The following is a 17,779-nucleotide window of genomic DNA, read 5'->3' as shown; positions in this document are numbered from 1 at the left end:
TCGTTTTTGACTGTCATTCGATTAGGCCGTACAAGGGTCTCATTTAAAAGTGAACTGCCTCCAAATTCTTAGGACTGCCTACTGTGTCCAAGGCATCATCTGGTCTAAAATGACGCACTCTGATCCACCAAAACACACCTTCCTCTGAAAAAAAGGTGCATCCTGAAAACAATACACACTGGCAACCTATCCGTTCACCAGTGGAACCAGCAACTTCAGCAACAGAAATCTGATCCCGGTGGAATCCAGGAAGAAAAAGACTTTGCTCTTTTGCTTTTCACATCACAAACTACGTCACCCTCCCTGAAATCATGTTAAAATAACAATGTTGAAATATCGCAGTCCAAAAAAACAAGAAGAATATTGGAAATGGAAATAAAAGTCTCACTTCATACATGAGTCTAATCAGTGTTAATCTCGCCCTTGAAATTACTGATGGAAATGCCTTGTCAACAATATTGACAAATTTGCCAAAAATACACTCATTGCCACTCATTAAAATGAAATTAAACTGATTTATGATGAAAAGATATAAATATGTAAATCATGTTGTAGACAACAATGACATTATCACCACTTTTTCTGGTTTATTAGATGAAACATATAACCCAATCATGGATATAACCGATGTCAAAATTGTCTCCATTTAGAACGGCAGGTTTAATGAATCACTTTAAAGATAACAACCTGCAGTATCGGCACAAACTCATTGAAGGGGAAGAACACAAACAATTATCTTAAGCAGCAACAGGCAAACATATATAAAATTCAATATTTTGCAGATTAAATTAGCTAATGTTACAGCTTCATTTGTTAGATTAGTTAACTTGTTTGCACTTCTAATGTTTCAGACTTTCAAAATGTTCAAATTCAACCAATTCAATAATGTCCTAGTCTCATAAGCCTATATTTAAGTCAATATTTTGCACTGTAAATCCTTTGTTACCCCTTGAACTGGTTACTGGTGACTACATGTCCTTTCAATGTTTTCAATGTTATGTCAGCACCAAGCAAGCAGTGATTTAATACATACTGGATTTAGTGCTGCTTATAGCAGGTCAAGATTAAAGACTTACCTGTATGTTGACAGTGAATTCTTCAGTAACAACTGGAACTTTAAGCCTGTCTCTAAAACATTGTTGAAGGAAGCTGTTAGCCTGATAGCTGGCTCAAACAATAACTTGTCCAAAGATATGTTTTTAGGTTCTTTTGCTTTGTTTTGTTTTGAATAATATATATATATACATAATTTTTGTAGTACTGTGTCGTTGAGGTCTTGAAATAAATAAATGTATTATTAGTTTTTGCAGCATAGGTATAGCTGTTGCCTTATGCCTATAACTGTTAGGTCAGTATCAATAAATGATTGTTGGATTTCATTGACTAGAATAGTATTTTTGTAGACCAAAACTATTGGTGCCACTTTACAGTTAATTAAAAATAATTAATAAGCAGTTATAACACAAGACAATGGCAATAGTGGCCAGTTATATTTACTGAATGTGAATATCTGATGAAGCTGACAGGTTTAATGCCTATGGAAAAGAAAAAGTAAGATAAAGTGAAAGAAAAAAAATAGCAAAATTTGAGGTTTAACACTGTAAATGAATTGGGACTCACTATTTGGCAAGCAAGAGGTCACTGATGCCTTTCTTATTTGTATTGTAACTGCTTATCAATGACTTTTAAGGTCTTAATGACCCAATTAATGACCATAAATAAACAAATTTTTACTCATTCATAAAACCCCGTCTTACTGTATAGTGGTACCAAAAAATTTGCCATTTTTGCTAGAGCACTTCAATGAATGAATATGATACCCTATATGGACAAAAGTATTGGGACATCTTCACATTACACCTATAGGAGCTTTTATAACATCCCATTCTAAATCCATAGGCATTAATATGAAGTTGGTCCCCACTATGCAGCTACAACAGCTTCGTGGCTAAGCTGTTGTTGGTCCAAGGTGCTTCCATGTCACAATAGTAGCACTTACAGTTGACAGGGGCAGCTCTAGCAGGACAGAAACTTCAGGTGGCATCACTGAGCTCATCAGTACAACCCATTCTACTGCCAGTGTTTGTCTATCGAGACTGCTTAATTTTACCCACCTCATAGCAATGGGTGTAGCTGAATTACCTGAACTCAATAATTTGGAGGTGTGTCCCAATACTTTTGTTGATATAGTGTGTATCTAAGAAATAGGATAAAATGTTAACTATGACATTAACCCCTTAAATGCCCATGGCAGACAAAGTTTTATTGCACACTTTTATAACCTAGGAATAGCTCAGCTAGTTTGCACTGTAGTCCCTGTAGTTACTGAATAATAAGCCTTAGTATGTAATAAGCCTGGGATTTTAAGGGGTTATTAAGGACACTGGGCCCAATAGTTGTCAAATGTGGTTCCTTGTAAATATGCAATGCTAATTATTATGAATGTGATATAAGATCAATGCCAATACAATTAACTTTTTCCATTTAACAAAGCTTAAGTATTTCCTAGGGGGGAAGTTAGTTCTGGTGAACAATACACCACTTCACAAGCACCTTCACACTTGCGATATGGGCGCTGACATCAGTGATGAAGATGAATATCAGTGATACGAAGCATATTGCAGCAGCGGATGTGGCACCTCAGAGACTGTCAAAGTATCTGAGGATCTTCAGCCAGGCCCTGTCAGCTCATCTCGCTCTCACCCCGCCTTTTGGCCACGCGTACAGCTTCGCGGTGCCTGGTCGGAGGTCTGGGCTCCTCTGCCTGATAGGGTCGCTAAATTATGCAGCCTGGTGAGGATACTTTAGAGAATTGAGCTAATGAAATGACGTGTTGTCGTAAGTAATTATGAAATGTTTTTCAGGTTGTCATTCGCTATACCAATCGTACACAGCCTTAATGGCGACTGTCAAGTCAGAGACATGAAGCTCTGCTGAGATAACACACTGAGGGTCAGACAGATATACGTTAGAGGGCGCAAAACTGTGAACTGAAGTAGCCGCAACATGCACTCACAATGCGTCTGAAATGAACACACAATTTACTGCTGCTGTAGATAATCAAGCAAACTGCTCCTAGAACCTTACTGTCTGTGCTTGGGAAGCAGAAATAGTGGAAATTGTCAACCATGAAAGTTGATGGAATAGTGGTGTTATTTATTTAAACCAATCAATCAATCAATTAATCAACGAATCAATCAAATCAACCTTTATTTAAATTTGGAGTACATTGAGGGTGACCCCCATTTACAATGTAGCTGAGCCTATACAGAAAACAGAGACTAAAGAAATGAGTAATGAAAAAAAATCATTGTAAAAACAAATTAAATGCTTTGATAAAATGTCAAAGCAAAATAATAATAATGATAATACTACTACTACTACTACTACTACTAATAATAATAATAATAATAATAATAATAATAACAATAATAACAATAATTTTAAGGTAGTAATAATTAATTTTATTTTCATTGTATTTTTTTTTAATATTTTGCAATTATTTTTAATTATTAATCATGAATAATTAAAAAAAAATTAAGAACAAGACAATCTGTCAAATCAAAATAAACCCATAATTGCAAAATAACATCACAAATAACAAATCTTATGGGAATGAAATGATAGAAACATTGATAATAGTGTAAATAAATTAATGGAAAATGTAAAACAACAACTAAGCTATAACTAAAAAGTATTGATAATAAAATGAATATAAAGAATAGTAAATATAAAACAATAAATAAACATACTTAAATCATGTTAAAAGTCAATTAGTTATCAAATAAAACAGTTGCAGGCTGAATGGAGATGGTTAGAGACTAAAAATTGAATTTTTGGTAACATTTCTTATGAATCCTGTATTCATAATGCCTTACAAAATACATTTATAAACCATTATATGGCATACATAACACCTTATAATGGCTAACATAAGTTTGTATAATTGTGTTTAAGCATAGTTACATGCATAACGCTTCATAAAATAAGTCTGTATAACTTTATAATGTCAGGTTTCATAATGTACTATATGTTCATAAGAACATTGTAAACATGACCGTTGTAATGCACTATAACACTTTATAACAATGCTGTAAACATTTTTACAGCTTTTAAACATAAAAAGTAAGTAAGCAGATTAACGTAAAATGTTGAGTTCACAAACGTAAAACACAAATTATTCTTATGTTAATACTACAAGTATTAGCATCTACAATGTTCTTATGAACAGATATTATAATGTGTTGTGGAACCTGACTATTAAGGTATACACTCTTGCTTTAAAGTGTTATGCATGTAACGATACCTAATTAGGAGCAATTATACAAGCTTAAGCCTGTTACTATAAGGCATTACATATGCCATATAGCACCTTATTAATGGATTATTAATGCAGGATGCATAGGAGGTGTTCCCAGTTTCATATTTTCTTTATAATTCAGTGGATGAGATGTAAACAATGTCATTCAGAGTGGTATGAGTGGTTTTGAAAGGTGCCATTCAACCTACCGACTGATGTCTTTACAGTGGTGGCGATAGGAACCAGAGGTCACCTTGACTACAACACAAATACAACCATTCATGTTTTGTGCGAGGGAGCTTTAAGAGGCTAGATGTCTGGTTCCCATCACCACCACTGTAAAGAAATCCGAGCTGGGAAGTTTCTCTAGAATCAAGCATTTCAGATCAGACTACTCTGAATGACTTTGTTAGCATCTCAATGAGTAAATTATGCAGAAATTTTGAAAAATGAGTGGGATTCCCCTTTAATACATCTGGGCCCAAGCTGTCTTTTGTATCATTTTATAGTGTTGAATGCTGTACGGTGACATTTAAAGTACCAACAGTGTTTACATTGTTTTTAAAAAAAGCCAATATCAGAGAGACCAGCACACAAAGTGACCATCACCAGTGTCCGTCCAGATACACAGCAAGTTGGAAGGGTTTTAACGCACAGCAGTCACTTCATAGCTGTAATCTCTATTGTAATCTGTTGTTAACAGAATGCAATTCATCAAAGTAGTGTAATAATATGGATTATTACCAGCCATAATAAAACTAGAGGAACTCTGCCAGCATATAAAGTAGTTTACACGACATATGACCAAATTAGCTGACCTGAGGCAAATTCTTTACAATCACCGTTTGTTTGTGCCACGTCGGCTCTACAGAAAGGCTTACTTCTTGGTCACTGTGTGGTCTGAAAAACATCCAAATCACATGATCCATTATTTCTACTGAGCCTCCTGAATCAATACAATATTACTGCGGTCAGGCACACAACTGGCCCGGTCCCTTCATCTCTTAAGATTACTTCATGTGTGAATGGCAGGAAAAGGGTATTTGCGATGCCAGATCTTGGTGGGCTAAAGCTGCTTATGCAGTATTGGGTATTAATTGTAGACTTTAAAAGAAAAAAGAATATACTGTACGTTCAGTGACAATCAGAGGATGAACAGAAGGATTTGAGACTCAAACAACAGATTACAATAGAGATTACAACTATGAAGTGACCGCTGTGCGGTAAAACCCTTCCGGTCTGCTGTGTATCTGGACGGACACTGAAGGTGATGGTCACTTTCTGTGCTGGTCTCTAAACACTATTGTTAGTTTTAATGCATACAGCATTCAATTTCATTTTATCAGCTCCACTGACCATATAGGATAGTAGTTTCTCTGCAAACTTTGTTACCCTGTTCTTCAATGGTCAGGACCCCCACAGGACCACTACAGAGCAGGTATTATTTGGAGTGTGGGTCAACCTCAGCACTGCAGTGACACTGACGTAGTGGTGGTGTGTTAGTGTGTGTTGTGCTGGTACGAGTGGGTCAGACACAGCAGTGCTGCTGGAGTTTTTAAACACCTCAGTGTCACTGCTGGACTGGGAATAGTCCACCAACCAAAAATATCCAGTGTCCTGTGACCACTGATGAAGAACTAGAGGATGATGTGCAGCAACAGATGAGCTACTGTCTCTGACTTTACATCTACAAGGTAGGAGTGTCTAATAGAGTGGACAGCGAGTGGACACAGTGTTTAAAAACTCCAGCAGTACTGCTACACATCCTTTCAGACCCATAGCACTGAGTTGTCTTCTCACAGCGGAAGGATGGACAGAAACACGTGGATGTTTTCAGATCTGAAGCAGCTTGATTTTCTCCTCTCTCTCAAAGATGAAAGCTTTAAGCCCTGTTTATCTGATAGGGACCGTTTTGGTGGTCTACCAGGTCTTCCAGGTGGTTGTTAGGAGTCCCATTTCAATAAAGTTCAAAACAATTGAGGTTGATCTCTGAGTTTTGCACAGTCCTGCGTGCATCCAAGATCATTAGGATGTTTAACCCAAACTTGAAACATCATGCAATCCACTAGCAATCTTCTTAAACAAGACTAGACCAAAACAACACTTGCAATGCTGCTCTCCCATTTACCCTCTTTCTGTTTTTTTCCTGTCGTAGCAGCGATAGCCTCCTGCTCCAGAGCCATCCCTAGATTTGTGGAAAATTGGAGATAATTAACCCCACAATCTAAAGTGCTTCAAAGTTGAGCTGTGTCCGTATGTAGCTCTCAAATTAATGTTTAATTTAACAGAAAAACACAAATGGTAAGTTACAAATAGCATTCTGCTCTTTGTACTGCTTCGCCTAATTAAACATTAATGAACAGTCCAAATGCGAGCCCGGATATTCAAATTACTCCTCATTAAACAGCAGGATAAAAAGCATTGCACTTTTATGTTATGCCGCTTTTCATTTCCTCACACAAAACATGGAACTTTGCGATAGTTACAGTTTGGCTTTGCAGTCACGTTGCTGCTGTAGTGAGTGTTGCAAAAGCCACTGCAGTGAACCATTTTTTGGTTCTTTTCATTTCTCAATTGGCCAAGGTTCATATAAGCCCTTCTGCCTGTTTCAATAATCGTTGTTACATGCCCTTGTCGACGTTCCCTCTGGGGGAAGTCCCCGACACGATCTCCTGACACCATCTCAAGGGCCGTTCTTTCGTTTTAGTAGTTTAAGTCAAGTTTAGATGTTGGTTAGATGAGGCTTTTTAGGGTCAATAGGCCAAGTGTCAACTTCAGCAGCAGAACTTACCCGGATGTTATTTCAATCTGATGCAATTCCTGTTTTCACACTTTACACAAATGCAAGGCAGAGCTGTTTAGAAGGAACAACAGTAAAATATAGTACTGTGCAAAAGTCAGAGACCAGAATTTGTGTATTAAATTTCCAGTCAAAACAGCCATTAAGTATTTTAAGTTATTCATTTTTTCAGGAGATATTTCTGTGGTGATGTAGGATAATCCACTCCACTTTTTCCAGGGAAATAGTTTAACAAACAGGAGTTTCCAAAACTTCAAAAAATGGTTTAAAGCTACAGACAAAAACAAGGAATTCCTAACAACCACCTGCAAGACCTGGTAGACCTGAAAGAGGTGTAGCTTTTTAAGAAGCTCTTACTGAGAAAAGGAAATAGACAAATTAAACAAAGAAGCCACCCTGACCACTCCAGAGTCCAGACCTCAACATCACTCAATGGGATTACCTGAATTGTGAGAAGCAGAAAATGCTAAACCAACCTCTAAGACTGAATTTTTGAGGTGTGGCTGCAGACTTCTTTGGAAAATGAGTCTCCTGAAAAGAGTGGAAGCTGTAATAAAGGTAAAGAGTGGACACAATAAATACTGAAACATCTGATTTTATATTTAGTCGTTGATACTGTGTAATTTTCAGTTTCTTTCTGATTTCTTTTCAAAAAATGAATAACTTGTACTCCATTTCCATTTCAACTGAAAAGTGAACTACTACATCTGTATACATGACTGCAGATACAGCTTCATTACTTTATTCTGATAGCGAGTAACAGGCTACACATCTAACAATGGTGAAACAAAAGGCCATTTTAAACCAAAGCAATATTACATCAAAGCTTATAGCCAGACAAAGCAATTATTAATTCAATTCATTGATGTTATGTTCAGTCTTTTCAAGAACTATGTTTTGCCTTAGCTAGTTAGCCAAGTAAAGCTACAAGAACATGTTAGAAACAGTACTGAAATGTGGCCCTTGTATATACGAGCAATATGTATGACTTCATAAAGGCTAACTTGATTGAGACCTATAAGGGTTATTGATCTATTGATGGTGTTCTGGAAGCTGAATTTCATTACCAAACACTTTTAACCAATAGAAAACCGGTAAAAACCTGAAACCCATTAACTGTTTAAGCTCAGCAAGCTCAAAGCTGTGTTGTCCCATTTCCTTTTAAATTGCAAATGTCCAGTGACAGCCACAAGGACTTCTCCACTGCCGAGCCTTAATAAAGGCCAAAACAGGAAAATATGGCAGATTGCAAAAAAGCTTTGGGGATTGAGATTACTGGCCGTAGGATAAAGCTAAATACGGCTGTGTACATTTGTAAGAGATTAACGTCACTTTAAAACCTATTGGCTCCTTTTGTGTGAAGCGACTGCTTAATTTTTTTTGTTCTCAGATAATCTGCCTGATATCACCGAAAGAAAATGGCGTGCTTTGATGTTTGAAGAACTCGCCTTCTCCTTTAAACTCAAGAGGGAAGATTTTACAGCAGATGAACCAAATATCCATTTAATCCATTTAAGTTTAACATTTAATTTCTTAAAGCATGAGTTCGCACAAAAATGCTAACACTGCCGGTGTGGGAATTTTTGAGCTGCCTGCAATTTCATTCGATTCGTAATTTTCGATTCAATTCAAAAAGCAATTGTTTGTAAATTAAAAGCAAATCAATTCACCAAACAGAGATTCGTCAATTTGATTCAGTGATTCAAAAGTGGTCGACGAGAAGAAGGGCCTATGATTTGAATAGCATTGAATAGCATCGCTTACAGTGATGATATTGTGGCACCACCTCCTCTGCTGCTCTGCATATGTGTGGGGGGTGGGGGTGGGGGGGGCACTGTTTAGCTGTTCAGGCAGGTCAGTTATTATATATTGTGTGAGTTCAGTAGCCTATGCATCATGTATTTTTCCAAATAAAGAGCTTTGTTTGGGTTCTGCTGCTTCTCTTTCTTCATTCTTCAATGAAGTGAGTGACTGGCAGGTGAGTGGTGCAGTTGTGCAGCACTGCTTAGCTAAGCAGCCATCTTCACTACCTTCTCTGTGTATCAACATTTTGTGATTATTAGCTATAATATTATCAGCTACTCTAAAACATCCACGTATGTAGTGAGGGCTTGTCAAATGAAGTGAAACCAAAAATAGCCAGCTGTTACTTAGTTCATGCATCGCCAGTGCCTGGGCAATGGGCAGCAAATCTCCCGCTCTGCGTTCCGTCCATCATTTGTATGTATGGTTAGCTTGGGAATGCTGCCTGAGTCAAGCGTGCAGTGTAAAGACGATGAAGTCTTGTCAAACAACGTAAGTCGTATGTGAAACGCATTTGTTTATTTTGTCATTAAATTGCACTTCATTTAGTTCATAGCATTTAAAATTGACTTCTGACCAGTGGAAAAACATTCATTTAAGCAATAAAAGCCACGAGAGGCCTTGCATTACTGCAAATGTATCACGGGTAAGGGTGTTCTTAGGCATGACGTGAAGCAGAGTAAAACCCTCTGCCCCGTGGTAAAATCACAGTAACGCATGCTTTTATAAAAACAGCGGTCAACATAAAATATGATAAAATACACAATTTTTCAAAACATAATTTATTATTATTCGACGAAGAAATTTAGTTCCTTTAAAGTACGGTATTGTTGCCAAGCAACCATGGACTGCTGAATGAGAAGAAGGAAGAATGTCCGGTTGCCCATCATTGTATATTGCAGTCATTTCATAAATTTTTTGACTTTTTCTCATATTATACTGAACATATCATAACACAGCACTGTTTAATGCAAAGACCTTCACTTTGTAAGTAGGCCTACTCTTTGGTCACCACATTACCACCATGACGACAAGGCTAATTTCCACTGGCACCTTAATATGATTTCTGGTATTATTTAGCACCAAGCTAGCGGCACCGATCTTCCCACACTGGGATGAATCTCACCCAGCTCCCTGCTCCCTACATAGTGCACTACATAGGAGTTTAGATACTGGATCCTGGATTTCATACTACCTCTGACTGAAACACGAACATTTGAAGCATGTCAGCCATTCTTTATCCTTTTTATTGCCATTTTACAGTGAATCATATTATAAGTACTTTAATTCAAGTCTGTGATATTAATGATGGAGTTGTTTAGCATGTTTACCATCTTTTAGCCTGTTATCTAGCTAACCAGCCTAGTTCTAGTTAAGAAAATAAGTTATCAGCCTCTCAGTTTAAACAAAAACAGGTTCTTACCTCATCAGTACTGTTGCGACATGCTACCAGCTGGCACTGGCTCCAAGAAGTTCGGGAGGCGTGGCCACATGGGCAGCTACATGCAAAGGCTCATGGTAGATGCACACCCACCTAAAAGGGACATTTTATGTCGATTAATGGTGGTTTTTGTAAGTGTGAGATACGTGTATGTGTTACTTGTGTTATTCTGTGTCAGGGAGTGGGCTGACGTGTGGTTTTGTGTGTGAGGGTAAAGCCTGTGGCTAATGGTGACCTCCCCACAGTTTCAGTGCTCGGTATGTGCCTTTCTGTGAGAGTGTTTAATAAAGAGCACTTCTCACAGCGAAGGCTTGCCTTCCCCTCTTTCTTAGTCTACGCCAGGGGTGCCAAACTCACTAAAAGGGTCATATGAAAAAAAAAATCAACAAATCAGTGGACCAGAGAAACAAAAAGTTTTTTTATTATTTTTTTTTTTTATTTAATAAACATTTTGCACAACCCTAACTGACCATCTTATTCACCTATTTGCTTGAACTACATCTTTTCTTTTGTGGTGTAACCACTTTTGTTAGGAGAGAAGGGTCAGAGTGTGCATTACGTTCCAGTGCATGCTGGGGACTGTAGTGCAGCGCATTGTGAAATGGGCTAATTTCAATAGAAAATTAAAATCATTTTGCAGGCCTGGATAAGATTGTGCCCCGACCTGACATGGCCTGCAGGCCTTGTGTTTGTCCCATGGGGACCACGACGATGCTACAGTACAATCGGTGGTCCATGTGAGCAGCATTACAGTCAAAGATTATTCAACAGATTAACAGCACAGGGACTTTTTGTGATGGGGTACAGTGATAAAGAGTTCAGTTGTCGTGAGGTGGTCATAGGTGTGCTTATACTGAGTATTTTACAACGACTTCAAACACGGCTCAGCCAATCAGATTTCAGGACCAGAACGATCTGTTTTATATATTTTTTTTTTCTTTTTTGATCAGTACAGTTGCATCAGAAGGAATTAAAATCCAAGCATTGGAAAAATGAATATTTACACAGTTATAACGTTGAATGAAAACTAATGTCAATTAGAGCAACTTTGATCGTTTTTAGGTTCCTTACATAACATAACATGCAAATGTTTAGTTTACTGAATGTCATGTTTTGTTGATTTTCTAGGTAAAAATGAATTAACACACTTCTGCAGAGAACAGTTCTGTACATTTTTAATGAACAATTATTTATTTGCTGAATTTAACATACTAGGAAAAAAATAAAACATAAAATCTGGCCCGTGCAAAAGTTTTGGCACCTTTAATATTTCATATTTTATTCTTTCCAATATGTTAAAACCAGTATATAAATACAAATTGTGCATTAAAATCAGCAAAAAAAAAATCAACAAAACATGTAATTTGACCAGAGGTGTTTGAACACTTGCATAAGACATATTGTATTACATGTAATACAATACCTGGTTCAGAATTATATTATAGATGATGAAATCTACCATTTTTATTTACAATAACATTAAAATATACATTGAAGTACAATTAAATGTTTATGGTTTTGTTAAAGCATGGTTTAGTAATGCTGATATGCCATTTTATCCACTCAAAAAATGATATTTAGGCAAGTGAAACTATCTTGAATATATGGAATGCATTTAATATTTTGTAGTATATTTTGAGTCTATTAAAAGATTAACATAACGTTATTCAACCTACAAAAATGTTATGTTTCATAAGCAATCTTATCAGGTGAAATTGTGTTATCTTGAAATAGAGACAATTATCTACCAGAACATAAAAAAATATGCCTCGATATTGTAACTCAAGCTCAAATGTCTAGAAATCAGTTGAATAATCTTTCAAAATTCACATAGTAAGAAATAATATTAATACTTCCTACAATCAAGATGTTTTCACTTTGACCACAACATCCTTTTTTGCAGTAAAATCTCCAACCAGGCGTCCCAACAAGTCCGCAGTTGCACAAACTATTGCGCCGCCTCAAGGAACGACAAAGCTTCAGAACAAACAAGCTCGCTCAGATGTTCTACATGCGAGAACAGAGGGATCGCAAACCCATTCTGACAGGTTTTGTGCCCCGAACCATTCCCTGTATATCCTCACTACCCCCAAAGAGACTGCTCCACTCCCCCCTGCCATCCTCTCTCAAAGTCAGAGAAGCATCTTTCAAATGGGCAAGAAACTTCGGACGTCTATGCAGAGTGACTAGAAGAAGAAGAAGAAGAAGAAGAGGATGAGAACTTCATACCGTCTGGTATTTTTAGACACTAGCCATGTTAAAATGATTCTGGTTTGCACAAAAAAGTGCCATGTTCAATAGCTAGCATCAGACTTTCCCAGCGGTACTTGACAACACTGACCTTCGCGGCGATGCTTGGCGAGAATTTGCACTTATGCCGTGTGACGGTGCCATGTACACTTACGTCACTCCGCGAAAACAAGTGCAGCATTTAGTCAGGTATCATGCTAACTGTGATTTTCCCCCAGAGAGGCTATTCATATCTCTCATCCGCTTCTTGGTTATGCATCTTTTTCTTTGCCTTATTTACCATGACGTCATGGTGCAGATGAAGTGATATGTTAGAAATGCATCTGTATGCAGCCAGTAAGCGTTACTGTCTGGCTTAACGAACGTCTCTAGAACTGAAACTTTAGAAAAGACACTGAAAACCACAGCAGCACGTAATACTCCAATGATATGCTGCAGGATGCACTGCTTTCTTTAACTATGTAATCATTAATTTAACACCCGATTTTTACTGTCCACAGATAACAACCAGGTCCGGAGACGAGTTCCTCCTGCAGTCAGATGACTACGCCACAATCAGCAAATGGCATGACGCCATCAAAAGAGCAGTGGACAAATCAGTGAGTCATTTCATTATAGAAACTGCTGGAATTTGACTGTATGTGCCATTATACATGTATAAATCATCTCGCTTTATATTCAATTATCGAATGAGTAAGTGAGCCCAAGTGAAACTTGGAGTAAGGCTGTGAACGTTTGGGCGGACATTGAATCATTTCAACTCATGATTCACTGTCTTCATTTGATTCGACAGAGATTTTTGTGAACTAATGAAATAGTTATGTGAGAAAATTTGTTTTACGTTTTCCACTTAAACCAGTCGAGGCGTGTTTGGTGTCTACATTTTCCTTTGCTTAGCAGCGGAGCTACGAAGCTAACGCTGTCAACAAATTCTAGAAGTCAACAGTCACCCAAATCTTTTCCGTAAATACATCTCCAAAACTTCTCTTAACCCACTCAAACCACGTCCAGGTCTTCAGTAAGGTCGTGCACATTCAGTCAAATAAGTATGACTTGCTGTGAGCTATAAAACTGAGCAAAACTCCACTGTGTAGCAGAACACTAGGGGCAGCCATTTTAGACGACAGATGTTGTGCTCAATGCTGTGTCCTAAACCCCATCGACGAATCTGTGCACTATTAATAAAGAGCTGGATGCAGTTCGAGTGGGTTAAGAGACGTTTTAGGGATGTATTTGCCAAAAAGATTTGGGTGACTATTGACTTCTAGTGTTAGCAAAATAAGCATCTCCAGTTCTGAACTAAAGAGGCAAAATTTGGGCACCAAATGTGTCTTGGCTGATCATCTACAACTACATACATACATCATCTAAACCACTTACCCTTCTGGGTCACAGTGGGGTGCTGGAGCCTATCCCAGCTGTCGTTGGGCGGAAGGCAGGATACACCCTGGACAGGTCGCCAGTCCATCACAGGGCAGACAGACAGACATACACAATCACACACACACTCACACCTAGGGGCAATTTCAGCATGTCCAATCGGCCTGACTGCATGTTTTTGGACTGTGGGAGGAAACCGGAGTACCCGGAGGAAACCCACGCGGACACGGGGAGAACCTGCAAACTCCACACAGAAATGACCCTGGTCACCCGGCCGGGAATCGAACCTAGGCCATTCTTGCTGTGAGGCGACAGCGCTACCCACTGCGCCACCGGGCCGTCCTCATCCACAACTCAGTAGAAATAAATAAACTAAGTAGAAGATATTTCACCAAACTATTCGTTTATACGAAACCCTGCTGGTGCCATCCCAAATAAATGGAAATAATGCATGGCCACAACTTAGTAAGGCGTGGGAATAACATAATTAAGTCGTGGCCATGACTTAGTAAGGCGTAGGAATGAGATCCACATGCGTGACCATGACTTAGTAAGGCATAGGAACGAGGTCCTAATGAGTGGCCATAGCTTAGTAAGGTGTGGGAATGACATAATTAAGTCGTGGCCATGACTTAGTAAGGCGTAGTAGCGAGATCCTAATGCATGGCCATGACAGTAAGGTGTGGGAATGACAATTTTTGACTACAACTTAATAAGGCATGATCTTGTTCCCACGCCATGGCCACAACTGAATTATCTTGTTACCATGCCTTACTAAGTTGTGGCCACACATTAGGATCTCATTCCCATGCGTTAATACGGCGTGGCCACACATTGCTTTTATTTATACCGGATGTCGCCAGAAAGGCTTTGTATTTTTAAGAATGATTTGGCAAATAAAACGCTGCCTGAGCTACTCATGCTCTACAAAGGTGTATAAATCAAGGAAAATGACATCTTACAGTGCGAGTAGGATGCGTGTGAGGTTCGTTTATATGTCGAGATTCAATTTTTTGGCATTTAAAATCAATTTTCTGACCAGCGCAAACAATTCAAGTGTTTTTTCTCTTTTACAGTTGATGCTCTTTCATGCTTCTCACATTGTCTTTGTTCAAACACTTTACACAGTAACCACACATGCTTTCTCAGCCTGTATTGGAGGACTCTATTTATTTATTCCTTCAATAATGTTGGTGGAATATATTTCTATGGAAATATGTATGATTTACAAAACCATAAGCGAACTGGATTCTTCACTGGAGAACAAGCAAGTAAATATCTATAAAAGATATTTTATAATTATGTTTTTATTTTGTTTAAATGCTATTGTTTTAGTGTGGCCGTTCATTTGATACACCTCATTGCTCGCTGGCAGCTCAACCAGAGAGGCTACATTGTCCTTATTGACAAATGACACCTATTTGAATCAGCCTTTATAAACGTTTATGTAAGTCTATGCCAGTTGCTATGAAGGACATGTGTAGGTGTCATGTAGCCTTAATAACACTGCCCTACAGTAAAGTGTTACCAGACAAGTTTACAGGTCTCTGAAATACAGTACAGGCTCCTCAAGGGACTCACTGTTACCAAACAGGACAGTGGTATTTGTGTGATTTTGACGGCAAGTCTTGAGAACAGTCTGACCGAAACGTTGACATGCAAAAATAAGCTCGGGTGGAGTTCAGCGAGAGTTCTATTTTATTCTCTGATGAAACTGTTCCCCCCACACAGATCCTAATCTCAGTGAGAAAACACAGCAAAACTGGTCAGAGCTGAGCATAAAAGGCCAAAACTCCACCAACAAAAGGAGGCTGAGTGAATTTGTGAGTGAGGGGGTGAACTACATTGATGAGTAAATGATGAGTGATCACACTTGCTTTTACTTTCAACAGTCTAGTGGAGACGCAAGGCCTGGAGGAGGGAAAGCCACCATAGTGAGGTCCAACAGTACGGAGTGTCTGACCAGACAAGCCTCTGACTCAACAAAAATCAAAGCCAAAGAGCCAAAGCCTGAGAACAGACGTTCTATCAGTGAGTGATGCGCACAACACAAAGAGGAAATGCGCAAATCACACAAATATCAAGAGTTGGAATGCAGGCGTCAACATTTTTGCTGTATTCCAGCTGGGGCCCGAATGATGTATCAGTTGGCCTTTAAAACCAAAGTTCCACAGATTTATTTGCATTCGTGAAAGCTTTGCTGATAATTGAAGGATGATATTGCATATGAAAAATAATTAACAGAAACAACGAAGAAAGCTGAGTTCAATATTCGATCCCACTTTATATTGTCTCTAATAACCATGTAGTTACATGTGAACTACATATGCAACAACAATGTAACTACTAATGATTTAGTCACTGTTATAGATGGATTACAGAAGTACACCTTATGTAATTACACACAGGTATCAACTTCAGTTTTGCCTCATGTAATTACACAAGTGTATCTTAATAGTTGTAAAAGCCTATTCTCTCTCATGTAATTACACAAAGGTAATAACAAATGTAATTACAATTATAATCAGGCTGGAACAGCAGTTTTTGTTTTTTTTTTCAGAAGTTTTTTTTTTTTCTTCCAGCAGTAAAAGGATGTAATAACTTACATTATATCACTACTTACATTGTATCTGCCTGCTTTCCTAACATTTAGCCAGCAATTATGCTGCTAGTGCTGTGATATCATAATCAGTTACAGCTTTAAACCATTCTGTATGTATATGTGACAGTACAGCAGATGACCCCTTATCTTAAAATGTAACTTTTATGACATTAATTAAATATGTTGCATTAAACCCAAAGCAGTGTCTATATTACCACTGCATTATTACACAGTACCTACATAACAACTACACAGGAACTGTCCACTTATTATAAAGGGTAACTTTAACAATACACTACAGGAAAGTTCCTGTATAAAAGATAAGCTTGTGTAATTACAAGAGGCAAAACTGAAGTTGATACACATGTAATTACATAGGCTGTACTTCTGTAATCCATCCATAACTTTGACTAAATCATCAGTAGTTACAGTGTTGTTGCATATGTTATCCATGTGTAACTACACAGTTATTAGAGACACTTAATAAAAGGTGGGACCCAATATTCTATGTCTATAAGTTTGTAGACACCTGCTCATCCAACATTTCTTCTGAAATGAAGAGTATTAATAGGGAGTCTGTCCCGCTTTGCTACAGTAACACCCTCTACTTTTCTGAGAAGGCTTCCTATTAGATGTCGCTGAGGATTTGACTGCATTCAGCCACAAGAACATTAGTGAGCTCAGGTACTGATGTTGGATGATCAGTTCTGGATCACTCCAACTCATCCCAAAGATATTGGTGGAGAATGCAGTTCCACTGCTCCAGAGCCCAATGCTGTTACCATTATATTGGTCAACGCTTTTTTATGGAGATTATACATAAGTGTGTGCACACTCTAACATACTTGCCAGCCACAGATCTACCTTAAAATAGCTGAATTCACTAATTAGAAGGGTTGTGTTCAAACCTTTGGCCATATGGTGTATAATATTTAAGACATTTCAACTGTTTATGAAATATGAAGACTGAGCAAAACTGAGAACTGACAATCGTATATGAAAATTTATCGTTGATTTTTGACAGAACTGACAATTGTACCAGTCAGTAAAACACTGTTTAACTAAAATTACTGTAGTCTGTTTATTTTTATCTGTTTAACCATATCAAATTATATCCTCTGATGTTATCAAATAGAATTTTTAGCTTCTTAAAACTGTTACTGGTATCAGCGACAACATTTCTGAATATCTATATACCAGAAT

The 17,779-nt window shown here is 37.9% G+C and overlaps 1 protein-coding gene across 2 annotated transcripts in view; it reads left to right on the top strand.

Moving 5' to 3' along the window:
- The window catches only part of arhgap15 (Rho GTPase activating protein 15), a 70,097-nt gene that overhangs the window by 26,066 nt on the left and 26,252 nt on the right, over positions 1-17,779 (top strand). For both annotated transcript variants that reach the window (XM_036571371.1, XM_036571362.1), the window contains 2 exons: positions 13,095-13,193; positions 15,867-16,005. In XM_036571371.1, coding sequence (XP_036427264.1) covers positions 13,095-13,193; positions 15,867-16,005 — 238 coding nt within the window. The remainder of the gene's footprint in view (positions 1-13,094; positions 13,194-15,866; positions 16,006-17,779) is intronic.

The sequence above is a fragment of the Colossoma macropomum genome, unplaced genomic scaffold (assembly GCF_904425465.1).
Source record: "Colossoma macropomum unplaced genomic scaffold, Colossoma_macropomum, whole genome shotgun sequence".
Classification (NCBI taxonomy): Eukaryota; Metazoa; Chordata; class Actinopteri; order Characiformes; family Serrasalmidae; genus Colossoma; species Colossoma macropomum.
Note: the sequence above shows the minus strand (reverse complement) of the source record. Positions and strands in the feature narration are given on the sequence as shown.